Source organism: Oryctolagus cuniculus, chromosome 17 (genome assembly GCF_051225735.1).
Source record: "Oryctolagus cuniculus isolate XC-2025 breed Fujian yellow rabbit chromosome 17, ASM5122573v1, whole genome shotgun sequence".
Lineage (NCBI taxonomy): Eukaryota > Metazoa > Chordata > Mammalia > Lagomorpha > Leporidae > Oryctolagus > Oryctolagus cuniculus.
In genome coordinates, this window is record NC_142883.1 from 25,330,334 (window position 1) to 25,343,242 (window position 12,909).

At 46.6% G+C, this 12,909-nt stretch overlaps 1 protein-coding gene across 15 annotated transcripts in view; it reads right to left on the reverse strand.

Annotated features, from left to right (window-relative positions):
- ZNF652 (zinc finger protein 652) overlaps positions 1-12,909 on the reverse strand; it is a 71,910-nt gene that overhangs the window by 20,907 nt on the left and 38,094 nt on the right. For 13 of the 15 annotated variants that reach the window (XM_070060829.2, XM_089318127.1, XM_089318122.1 and 10 more), the window contains one exon: positions 1,215-2,379. In XM_070060829.2, coding sequence (XP_069916930.2) covers positions 1,215-2,123 — 909 coding nt within the window. In that variant the 5' untranslated portion in view covers positions 2,124-2,379. The remainder of the gene's footprint in view (positions 1-1,214; positions 2,380-12,909) is intronic. The other 2 variants (XM_089318134.1, XM_089318133.1) reach the window with 1 other exon arrangement.

Below are 12,909 nucleotides of genomic sequence, written 5' to 3' on the forward strand. Positions count from 1 at the left end.
CTACATAGAAGGACTGAGAACACCTTTTCAGTGATGGGTAAGTATGGACTCCAGGTTTGACCCCTAGGGCGCAGCACCGTATCACGCTCCCTCCGCCTGAACTGTTGCAAACAACCCACACCCTAGCCAGGCACTGGCAGTTACTGGAGGATCCGGGCGCCATGACTCAGTCTTCTTTTATTTACCCAGTGTGTCAGAGATTAGATCACAATTGACAAATCCAAAGTGGCTGAGTTTTTACCAAGTGTTTAAAGCAAAGCGATGATCACCTCAGTCGCTGATAAAACCAGAAGAGAAAATTAAAGGTAACTACCAATGCTAGCAGGACTCAAAAACCAATGAAAGTAAAACAAGTTATCTTTTAAAAGCTTATCTTCAATATGGTACAAAATATTCTGTTTTCATATCTTAAGAGACATTAATAAACTTACCTCTTGTGAACATTGAGTAATATGAATCACATATACAAACCAATGGAGCTGCAATCCACTCAACATAATTCGCACACCTCTGAACCTATCACAATATCGGCCTTTCAAGATACCAGCCCGGTTCCAATATCCTGTTTTGTTACCTTAACAATACTGCACAGCAGCATTACGTAACCCTACTCCCAGGTAGGCACCATTTCCAACCAGCTCAGCCTCTGTTTAAAGTCTGCATATTCCCATGGGCTCAGCCTCTTGACAAATTTAGTGCAGTCATCTCTCCACTGGTGAAAGCAAACTCACTCCTGGAGATCTTCCATTTCCACCGGTCTGTCATTACGGTTTCTGTCCCCGTCCGCTCCACTAGAATCTGGCATCCTTTTAAATATTAGAAAGGGACCTTTCTCTACTCCTGACCTTCACTCAATAGCTCCCACCTTGACAGAGAAGATGCCAGAATGATTTATACTCGTATAACAAGTCCTACAACAGTGAATTTCAGTGCAAAGTCGGTGTTGACTTTACGTCCTCGTCAATCATTTCTAACAGATCCCCCTTCCAGTATACCCAAGTTCCCACTAGTCCAGCATCAGTTAAAGGTTATGCTTTTGAAAGAAACTGTTAGGCCTTGGTTTTGAAAAGACCAAAGCAGGAGCTTCTAAAATGACCAAGTGGTGAAATCTGTCCCTTCAGCCTCTATGGAATATTCTCTTGGGCAGTTACCAGATGAATCTCAACAGCCAGGTTCTATGCTGGAAAGTGTGCCCACTCGGTGATAAAACCTACCTGGATGTTTTTTTCACAGTCTGTTTGCTGGTGAAGGGACAGCTCACTTTCCAGGACAAACTTCTTGCCACACTTATCACAAATCTGCATGCGCCTATGAGTAACGTTCATGTGCTTCTCCAGGTACCAGCGAGTATTAAACACCCTGGGGCACTTCTCACAGGTCAGAGTCTCTTTCTCTTCACACTTAGCTTTCTGGACTGGTGCTTTGGGCTCCTTTGTGGCCCGCTTCTTACGCTTAGGTGGCTCTACACTCTTCCTACGCCCTCTCGTAGCTCTGGGAGTAGGGGCAGCGGTAGCTGCAGCAACAGAGGCAGCTCTCCGGGTTCTCCTTTGTGTGACGCTGACTTTCTCCACTATCTTCTCTTTTTTCTTCTGCCTTTCGTTCTCTCCATAGTCATTGCTGTCGTCTGTGGCCTCTTCCTCACTCTCTTCCTCTTCCTCCTCACTGCTTGTCTTAAGAACAGGAGTCTCTTTGGACTGAGAAGAGACACCCTTTTCCCCTTTAGACACATTTAATGTTTGATTATTAAGGTTTACCTCCACTATGATCTGCTCCCTTTTGTAAGAGACCTCCTCCTCCTCCTCCTCTTCCTCTTCTGTGTCATCAGAATTCTCCCGGTCTTCTTTCACGGCATGCACATCAGACACTGCTCTTGTCTCCCTGAAATACGGCTGTTCCTCTGTTTCGTGGAGATGTGGTTTACTCATCTTGGTGTCCACTAACACAGAATAAGGACTTCCTGATTCCCTTTTGTACACTTTGGTGGAAAGGTCGAGTTCTTGGTTGGCACCATGATAAAAGGTAGATGGCACTTGACCACGACGGCTGTCTTCTTGTGCCATCCCTGCTACATGCACAGCACAGTTTTCAACCAGCTCCTGACAAGAACTGGCTGTGTGGCTCATTGGTAGGTGACCCAACTTATTAAGCAGTTCAGACTATAGAGAAATAGCTTTAAAACAAGGTAATTATTAAGATTCAAATAGTTTTCCATCCACAAAGAATCACTCAAATGAAAAACAGATATTCCTGGAACCTGTGTGCAATTCTTCCAGTGTCGCAGCACCAAAGCGTTAAGTCAAAAGGTTTGGTATTATGGCAAGAGCAGAGTACTAGGGATTTTTCTTCTGAAGAGAACTGCGAGGACTTGGAGCATCTTATCTACAAAGAGAAGCAAAGAGGGGGGATCAGATACCACTAGTTCCTTCTCATAGCACTCATTTCAAATCATAACAAATATCAGTTAAAATGATTCAGCCAAATATACAATGCTTTATAATGCTTAAATGTTTTGGTGTGGGCCACTATGTTACTGGATTATACGAATTCATGAACATTTTCTGTTAGAATGTAAATGCCGCAGCTGGTGTTGTGGCAAAGCAGGTAAAGCTGCTGCCTGTGATGCCAACATCCCATATGGGCGCCAGTTCGTGTCCTGGCTGCTCCACTTCTGATCCAGCTCCCTGCTAATGGCCTGGGAAAAGCGGCAGAGAAAGAAGGGTCCAGGTGCTTGGGTCCTTGCCACCCACATGGGAGACTCAGATGGAGCGCTTATCTCCTGGCTTCAGCCTGGCCTAGTCCTGGCCATTGCAGCCGCCATTAGGGAATAAACCAGTGGAGAGAAGATCTCTTTCTTTCTCTGTCTCTCCCTCTAACTCTGGCTTTCAAAAAAAAAAAAAAAAAAAAGGGCAGGGGTGCCAGCGCTGTGGTGCAGCAGGTTAACGCCCTGGCCTGAAGTGCTGGCATCCCATATGGGCGCCAGTTCTAGTCCTGACTGCTCCACTTCCAATCCAGCTCTCTGCTATGGCCTGGGAAAGCAGTAGAAGATGGTCTAAGTCCTTGGACCCCTGCACCCACGTGGGAGACCCTGAAGAAGCTCAGGCCGTTGTGGCCAATTGGGGAGTGAACCATTGGATGGAAGACCTCTCTCTCTCTCTCTCTCTCTCTCTCTAACTCTGACTTTCAAATAAATAAATAAATCTTTTTTTTAATAAAGAATATAAATTTTTTACCAGTAAGAGCCATATCAGTCCACTTCACCAGGATACCCTCAAAGCTTAGCACAGTGTCTAGAACATAGCAAATATTAATGACTAACTATTTTCCACGGCCTTTTTTCTTTCTTTCTTTCTTTCTTTTTTTTTTTTTTTTTTTTTTTGAGAGGCAGAGTGGACAGAGAGAGAGAGAGACAGAGAGAAAGGTCTTCCTTTGCCATTGGTTCACCCTCCAATGGCCGCTGCGGCCGGCGCACCGTGGCCGGCGCATCACGCTGATCCAATGGCAGGAGCCAGGTACTTATCCTGGTCTCCCATGGGGTGCAGGGCCCAAGCACCTGGGCCATCCTCCACTGCACTCCCTGGCCACAGCAGAGAGCTGGCCTGGAAGAGGGGCAATCGGGACAGAATTCAGCGCCCTGACCGGGACTAGAACCTGGTGTGCCGGCGCCGCAAGGCGGAGGATTAGCCTAGTGAGCCGCGGCGCCCGCTCCCATGGCCTTCTTTTTAAAAAAAATATTTATTTATTTGGAAAGCAGAGTTAGAGAGAGGGAGACACAGAGAGAGATCTGTCTTCTGGTTCACTCTCTAAATGGCCAGGCTGAAGTCAGGAGCCTGGAATTCCATCTGAGTCTCTCACGTGGGTGTAGGGGCCCATGCACTTAGGCTATCCTCCACTGTCTTCCCATGACATTAGCAGGGAGCTGGATGGGAAGCAAAGCAGCTGGGACTCAAACCCACTCTCTGATACGGTGCCCAACCTACAGCGTCACAACACCCCTCCCACTGACTGCCTTTCTTAAGATTTATTCATTTTCATATAAATGCATGATGAATTTTGTGTCAACAAAATTGTACTTGCCAGTTGAAGGGTTTAAATTGGGATTGAAATGCTAAATTTATATACAACAATGACAAGTGTTCCACCAAATCAAAAGCACACCATGTAAAATAATACATTATCCTTTGAACAAAGAAATTGTTTTTAAAAAGATTCATTTATTTTATTTGAAAGTCAGAATTACAGACAGAGAAGGAGAGACAGAGATCTTCCACCCACTGGTTCACTCCACAGATGGTCACAACGGCCAGGGCTGGACCAGGCTGAAACCAGGAGCCACATTTGGGTCTCTCACTTGGGTGGCAGAGGAGCCCAAGCACCAGGCCACTATCAGAGAGCTGGACTGGAAGCAGAGCATCCGGCACAGGATCTGGCACCTGCATGGGATGCCGCATCACAGGTGGTAGCTTTACCTGCTATGCTACAACACCATCCATTTGCCTCTCTTTCGTCCTCTGTCACTACACCCACCACGTAAGAGCTTGCCGAACAAAGGTGGTAAGTGGGGCAGGCACCAGGCACCATGGAAATAAAGCAGCTAACTGATATAACTACAGAGGTGAAAGAAAATACACCGGCCTTAAATAGTTTCTAATCAAGGTATAGACAGGATTGTTTTAAAGCTTACTAGATTAATTTCAAAGTTGCTGAGTATTTTGAGATCTGTTCTATATATGCTTCCTAGACCACTCAGTAAGGGGGTGACTTCTCATGTGTCAGTTGCACATAAGTCTGGATTCTAAGAATCAGTAACCCAAGGTTCCAGGAAAAGTGAAACCACCCATTAAAATAAAAAGATATATCAGGAGGGCACAATTTGTTTTGTGACAAATCTCACACTGCTGCTAAGCCAACCACCGAACTGCTGAGTCACACGACGACACGGTAAGCATGCAGGCTGACGGGAGAAGGATGCCAGCACTCACTGAACGCCCGCCGCGTGGAAGGCACTATGGACGTGTCTGTTGGTCGTTATTTCTACTTAACACCCACCACAAAATGGGCTGATTTTTAAACTTTTTTTTTTTTTATCAAAGTAATCATTTTTTAAAAAAGGCATCCATAGTTCTACAAGTTAAGCGTTACCAGCCCTGCCCTGGCCCATCTGAGGCCTATTCCTCGAGGCAATAATGCTGCGGCTCTCTCCCCTCTGGCCTTTACTTCCCTCTCTCTACATAACACGTTGCTATTTCTTAACCCTTTTTTCTTCCATTTCAGGTAAAACCCTGTCTCCCACCATTGCTTTCTTTCCTGACTGTTCACCAGTCCACCTTCATTCTCCCAATAAAAATGTATTACAACTTTTAAAACATTGGTTTTGGGGCCAGAGTTGTGGCACATTGGGTTGTTAAGTTGTCACCTGAGACACCAGCATCTCACATCAGTGCCCGCTGGAGTTCAGGCAGAGAGGCAGAGGCAGAGAGAGAGGTCTTCCATCTGCTGGTTCACTCCCCAGATGGCTACAATGGCCAAAGGCTGCACCCATCCGAAGCCAGGAGCTTCTTCCAGGTCTACCACATGGGTGCAGGGGCCCAAGGAATTGGGCCAGCTTCCACTGCTTTCCCAGTACATAGCAGAGCTGGATCGGAAATGGAACAGCTGGGACTTGAACTGGTGCCCCCACTATGCCACAGCACTGGCCCTTCTGCACATGTTTTACTTCCCTCACTGATTTTGGCATATTTTTCATTGTCTAAGTTTTGGTGATAATTTTCCTTTATTTGCTTTCCAGAAAACTTAAAATATTCCCAAAGAGCACAACTGAACAGCTTTTACAAGAGCAAAAACACATCAGGGAAATTAGGATCTTCCATTCTCCATTATTCAACTCTCTCAATGTAACCTTAGGCCAAACTTACTTATTACAGATCATCTTAGTTTATTACGAGACCCTCAGCTCCAAGAACCTGAAAGTGAACAGAAGCAGCAACCTTCGTTGACATTTAGAGCTGTTAAAATCCATCTCTCCACGGCCAGCACCGCGGCTCACTAGGCTAATCCTCCGCCTTGCGGCGCCGGCACACCGGGTTCTAGTCCCGGTTGAGGCGCTGGATTCTGTCCCGATTGCCCCTCTTCCAGGCCAGCTCTCTGCTGTGGCCAGGGAGTGCAGTGGAGGATGGCCCAGGTGCTTGGGCCCTGCACCCCATGGGAGACCAGGATGAGTACCTGGCTCCTGCCATCGGATCAGCGCGGTGCTCCGGGTGCAGCGCGCCGGCCACGGCGGCCATTGGAGGGTGAACCAACGGCAAAGGAAGACCTTTCTCTCTGTCTCTCTCACTGTCCCACTCTGCCTGTCCAAAAAAAAAAAAAAAAAAAAAAAATCCATCTCTCCAATGGTATTAAAACAACACAAGTCACCTGTTCCTAAGGGATCATTTTATACTGTATCACAAAGTAAATTCTAAAATAAAGCAGATCATGCCTTAGTTTCTTGATCTAAGTCACAACTTGAGAGAAAAAAGCATGGTGTATACGTTAGGAGGAATATAAATCAAGAAGTTAGTGAGGCCGGCCCTGTGGCACAGCGGGTTAAAGCCCTGGCCTGAAGTGCCGGCATCCTATATGAGCGCTGGTTTAAGACCCAGCTGCTCCACTTCCAATCCAGCTCTCTGCTATGGCCTGGGAAAGCAGAAGAAGATGGCCCAAGTCCTTGGGCTCCTGCACCCGTGTGGGAGAAACAGTAGAAGCTCCTGGCTCCTGGCTTTGGATCAGTACAACTCCAGCCGTGTGGCCAACTGGGGAGTGAACCATCAGATGGAAGACCTCTCTCTTTCTGGCACTCCTCTCTCTGTGTAACTCTTTCAAATAAATAAATAAAATCTTAAAAAAAAAAAAAAAAAGGAAGCAGTTAGTACTGGCATTCTCAACTGCCTGGCCAGAGCTGTCAGTGTGGCACAGCAGGTTAAGCCCCACCTCAGAACATGCCTAGGATCAAATCCTGCCTCTGCCTCCAATCCAGCTTCCAGCTAAAGTGCACCTTGGGAGGCAGCAGTCAATAACTCAAATACCTGGGTCCCTGCCACCCATTTGGGAGACCTAAATGGAGTTCCCGGCTCCTGGTCTTAGCCTGGCCCAGCCCTGGCTGTTACAGCAGATGGAAGATCTCTGTGTCTTCCTCTCTGTCACTCTACCCTTCAAATAAATACATCTTTTAAAATGTTAGAAAACATGAGAATATATACTAAAGAATGGCTTCCAGAATATGCTTTTTATTTTTTAAGATTTACTTATTTGAAAGTTGGAGTTACAAGAAAGAGGGAGAGACAGACAGATCTTCCATTTACTGGTTCACACTTCAGATGGCCACAATGACCAGGGCTGGGCCAAGCCGAAGCCAAGAGCTTCATCTGGGTCTCCCACACGAGTGGCAGGCTTGAAATATTTGGGCCATCATTCATGGCTTTTCCTAGGCCATTAGCAGGAAGCCAGAAGTGGAGCAGATGGGACATGAACCCCGGGCCCACATGGGATCCTGTATTGCAGGTGGTGAGCTTTACTCATTATGCCACAATGTCAGCCCCTAGAATGTGCATTTTTTCGGGGGCCAGCACTGTGGCGTAGCAGGTAAAGCCTCCACCTGCAGTGCTGGCATCCCATATGGGCACCAGTTCAAGGCCCAGCTGCTCCACTTCTGATCCTGCTCTCTGCTGTGGCCTGGGAAAGCAGTGGAAGATGGCCCAAGTCCTTGGGCTCCTGCACCCACGTGGGAAGACCCGGAGGAAGCTCCTGGCTCCTGGCTCTGGATCGGCACAGTTCTGTCTGTTGCGGCCAATTGGGGAGTGACCTCTCTCTCTCTCTCTCTGCCTCTCCTTCTCTCTCTGTGTAACTCTACTTATAAATAAATAAATAAATAAATAATCTTTAAAAAATAAAAAATGAATTTTTCAATGCTGTTTTTTTCTAAGTGGACTACAAACAAAAATAATTTTATAGCCAAAAAGTTTTAGTAGCTAACTTTTGACACATTTAATGGTCTTCTCCCCTCCCCCCATTAAAATATGTATCGGAGGCAGGCATTTGACCTGTGGTTAGGATGCCAGTTAGGACTCTCGCATCCCAGGTTGAAGTGCCTGGGTTCAAATCCCAGCTCCACTACTAATTCCAACTTCCTTCCTGTTAATGCACATCCTGGGAGGCAGTGGTGATGGCTCACATAGTAGGATCCCTGTCACCCATGTGGGAAGCCTAGAGTGAATTCCCAGCTCCTGGCTTCCTTTGTGGGCATTTGGTAAGTGAGTGAGGGAATGGGAACTCTGTTTATCTATCTCTTTCTTTTCTTTGACAGGCAGAGTGGATAGTGTGAGAGAGAGAGACAGAGAGAAAGGTCTTCCTTTGCGGTTGGTTCACCCTCCAATGGCCACTGCTGCCAGCGTGCTGCGGCTGGCACATCGCGCTGATCCGAAGCCAGGAGCCAGGTGCTTTTCCTGGTCTCCCATGCGGGTGCAGGGCCCAAGCACTTGGGCCATCCTCCACTGCCCTCCTGGGCCATAGCAGAGAGCTGGCCTGGAAGAGGAGCAACCGGGACAGAATCCGGCGCCCCGACCGGGACTAGAACCTGGTGTGCCGGCGCCGCGAAGTGGAGGATTAGCCTAGTGAGCCGCGGCGCCGGCTATCTATCTCTTTCAAACAAGCATGTACCTAAGCAATCTCCTTGTGCTTGAAAAAGGTTCATTTAAGAATAGTCTTTTTAAGCTGAAAGGGCAACCTTGTAAGGCCTATCAATCTCTACTTCTGCCTTCTCCACTTCTTTCAGAAGCAATCCTACTGACCTGTTTCCAAACTCAAACTACCTGTGCACTGCCAGACCTTTGTCCTGCTGAACAGAGAGATTTCTAAAGCACACAATTATCTCTGAGGACTAGGCCAAAACTAAAGCAACAAAGAAACAGAAAGCATCAAGGAGAGGAAGACAGATGCATACCAGCAAAGTTCTTTCAAAAAAAGAAAAAATGGCCCATTAGGAAGAATGGACAGGGTGGCAATTGTGTGTTGTGACAGTAATGGCTCGACACTCCGTACAAAGTTTTGCTATTTTTGCAAAGGATACTCACTTTTTTCTCATTAGGAACATACACATTTGCCAATGAAAGCTACTTTCTAAGTCTTTGGATGATCAACTATTATTTAACAACTATTATACATGAGACAAAAAAAGCATAAAATAGTCCGAAGTTTAGAACATAAACATCAGCTGTATCTGGGGAAATCTGGGAAGAAGAGCACGTTTCAGAAAAGCTCTGAAAGCGGCAGGTGTCCCACAGGCAGAACTGAAGGCAGGAGGGTCCTTCACAATGGGCTAATGATGCAGTGCAGTCCTGAGACAGGCACTGAAGCTGTTCAGTTTTCCTAGCATTTAGGGCTTCTGAGGAGGAGAAGGGGCAAGACAGGCCAGTTACTGTCACACTGTGGCCACCCATGAAAGCCAGCAAAGAGTTTGTAGTTAATGTGGATGGCAAGACAAGCGCCACTAAAGGCTTTTAAAAAAAAAAAAAGCACACCACCAGGGTTGGTTTCTCCTTGGCTTGCACCTGATCATCTTCTTGTAGGTCCTCACACAGCCTTTTGTCTGTGCTTGCTCACCTTGCATCTCTTCCTTTTATTTATTTATTTATTTATTTTTCATTTACTTGAAACGTAGCATTACAGAGAGGAGAGAAGAGACTGTCCATCCATTGGTTCACTCCCCAAATGGCCCCAAACAGCTGGGGGTGGGCCAGGCTGAAGCCAAGAGCCCGGAGCTTATTCCAGGTCCCCCACATGGGTGCAAGGGCCTAAGCACTTGGGCCATCTTCCATTGCTTTCCCAGGCACATTAGCACAGAACTGGACTGGAAGTGGAGCAGCTGGGACTCGAACTGGCACCCATATGGGATGCCAACATCACAGGCAGAGGCTTAACCTTCTATACTACAGCACTGGCTTGGCACCAAAGGCTTTTAAAAAAAGAACTAATGTGATTATAGTTGTGCTTCAGGGGTCAAATTACAAAACAGCAAACAACTGTAGGTCTATATTTAAGTTTATCTTTGAAATACACTTTCTTTCTCATATATATAAATAAACATACAATTCAACAAGAATTTAAAATAAGAATTTAAAGTAGAAAAAACCAGAAGTACTAAAAATAAGATAATCCCAGGAATTAGGATAGTAAAATATAAGCACAAACTATTTTATACTAAATACTGTGATAGGACAGTATTGACTAGAAGAAAACTTTCAGGGGCTGGCATTGTGGCACAGAAGGTTAAGTCCCTGCCAACACCACCCTCATCCCATATAGGTGCCAGTTCAAGTCCTGGCTACTCCATTTCCATTTCAGCTCTCTGCTAATGTGCCTGGGAAAGCAGCAGAAGATGGTCCAAGTACTTGGACCCCTGCACCCATCTGGGAGACCCGGACAGAATTCCTGGCTCTGGGTTTCAGCCTGACCCAGCACTAGCCATTGCAGCCATCTGGGGAGTGAACCAGCAGATGGAAGATCTCTCTTTCTCTCTCCCTTTCAAGTAAATAAATAAATCTTTTTTTTTTTTTTTTTTTTTTTTTTTGACAGGCAGAGTGGACAGTGAGAGAGAGAGACAGAGAGAAAGGTCTTCCTTTGCCATTGGTTCACCCTCCAATGGCCGGCGCGGCCGGCGCGCCGTGGCCGGCGCATCACGCTGATCCAATGGCAGGAGCCAGGTACTTATCCTGGTCTCCCATGGGGTGCAGGGCCCAAGCACTTGGGCCATCCTCCACTGCACTCCCTGGCCACAGCAGAGAGCTGGCCTGGAAGAGGGGCAACCGGGACAGAATCTGGTGCCCCAACCGGGACTAGAACCTAGGGTGCCGGCACCGCAGGCGGAGGATTAGCCTATTGAGCCGCGGCGCCAGCCACCATATTCTTTCTTTTCCTTAAAAATAATTTTTAGGGCACTGAGTGTTTGGCCGAGCAGTTAAGATACCAGTTAGGACTCCTACATCCCACATCAGAGTGCCTGGGATTGATTCTTAGCTCTGGGTCTGAGAGCCAGACCCCGGGAGGCAGTGGTAATGATTCAAGCAATTGAGTTAAGCCACCCACATGAGAGACCTGGACAATTGTATTCCGAGCTTTTGGCTTCCACCCTGACCTAGCCCTTGCCATTGGGAGCATTTAGGAGGTAAACCAGTGGATGAGAGCTACCTCTCTGTCTCTCTTTCAGATAAATAAGTAAAAATAGCCTTTTTTCTATTTTCTTTAAGATCTACTAATTTATTTGAAAGGCAGAGTTAGAGAGAGGCAGAGGCAGAGGGAGAGAGACAGGTCTCCCCCATCTGCTGGTTCACTCCCCAAATGGCTGAAATGGCCAGAGCTCAGCTGATCCGAAGCCAGGAGCTTCTTCTAGGTATACCACTTGAGATGACTTGGGCCATCTTCAACTGCTTTCCCAGGCAACAGCAGAGAGCTGGATCGGAAGTAGAGTAGCCAGGACTTGAATATGGGATGCCAGTACTGCAGGCAGTGGCTTTTACCCACTATGCCATAGTGCCGGCCCTATCTATCTACTTTTTTGAAGATCTGTTTATTTATTTGAAAGGCAGAGTTATATATAGAGAGAGAAACGGAGAGGGAGAGAGGGAAGGAGATGGAGAGAGGGGGGAGGAGAGAGAGAATCTTCCATCTGCTGGTTCACTCCCTAAATGGCAGCCTGGCTGTGCCAGGCCAAAGCCAGGAGCTTCTTCTAGGTCTCCCATGTGGAGCAGGGACCCACATACTTGGATCATCTTCCACTGCTTTCCCAGACACATTAGCAGGGAGCTAGACTGGAGGTAGAACAGCTGGGACTCAAACTGGCACCCATATGAGATGTCGGTGTTGCAGGTGGCAGCTTAACCTGCTGCACCACAGCACTGGCCCTGTAAAAACAGTCTTGAACAGTAAGAAACTCTTCAGTTTACCTTATGGTGTACACAGTAGGACTAAACTACTTAGTTAAGACATTAAATGATACATAATTTTAACAAATATGACAAAAGCAGCCATATTTCTATGGAAAAGAATGTGTGCTGAAGCAGGCTAATAATGGGCCTGGTAGCTAGGGTTCACTTTTAACCCAACTTTTGGTACTGTCAACCTTCATATTTTATCAATGTGAAAGTAGGGGCCAAAAAGACAAAGTATAAAACTAAAAAAGTCTGGTAAATTCTATGGATTTACAAAATGCATATAGTGGTAGTTATAGTAGTTTACATTTATATGCTGCTTCACAGTTTACATAAAGCATATTTTAAAAAGATTTATGTATATATCTGAAAGACAAAATACCAGAGAAGGAGAGAAGGTGAGGGAGAGAGAAAGATCTCTTCCATCTACCGGCTCATTCCCCAGTCACCCACAACCTCCGAGGCCAGGCTAGATGAGAGCCAGGAGCCAGGAACTTCATCTGGGTCTCTCATGCAGACGGCAGAACTCAAGCACTTGAGTCATCATCTGCTGCATTCCAAGGTACATGAGCAGGAAACCGGATTAGAAGCAGAGTAGCCAGGGCTTCAAGCAGCATACTGACATGGGATGTGGGTGTCACCAGCAGTGGCTTCACCTGCTGTACCACATCACCCATCCCTATGTAATGCATGTTTACGACACATTTTAAAACATTTATTAAGTGCATACTGTGTGGTGGGTATGTAGGAGCTGGCTCCATCAAGGTGCTCAAAAATCTACCAGTCGAGTAGTATAAACACAAACTCTGAGGCCACATTGCCCACATTAAAAATGTGGTTCTAGGGTCTTTGTCATGGCGTTGCCAAGTTAAGCTGCTGCCTGAAATGCCAGCACACCAAACTGGAGAGTAGTTGAGTCTGGCTGCTCTGCTTCCTATCCAGCTCCCTGTGT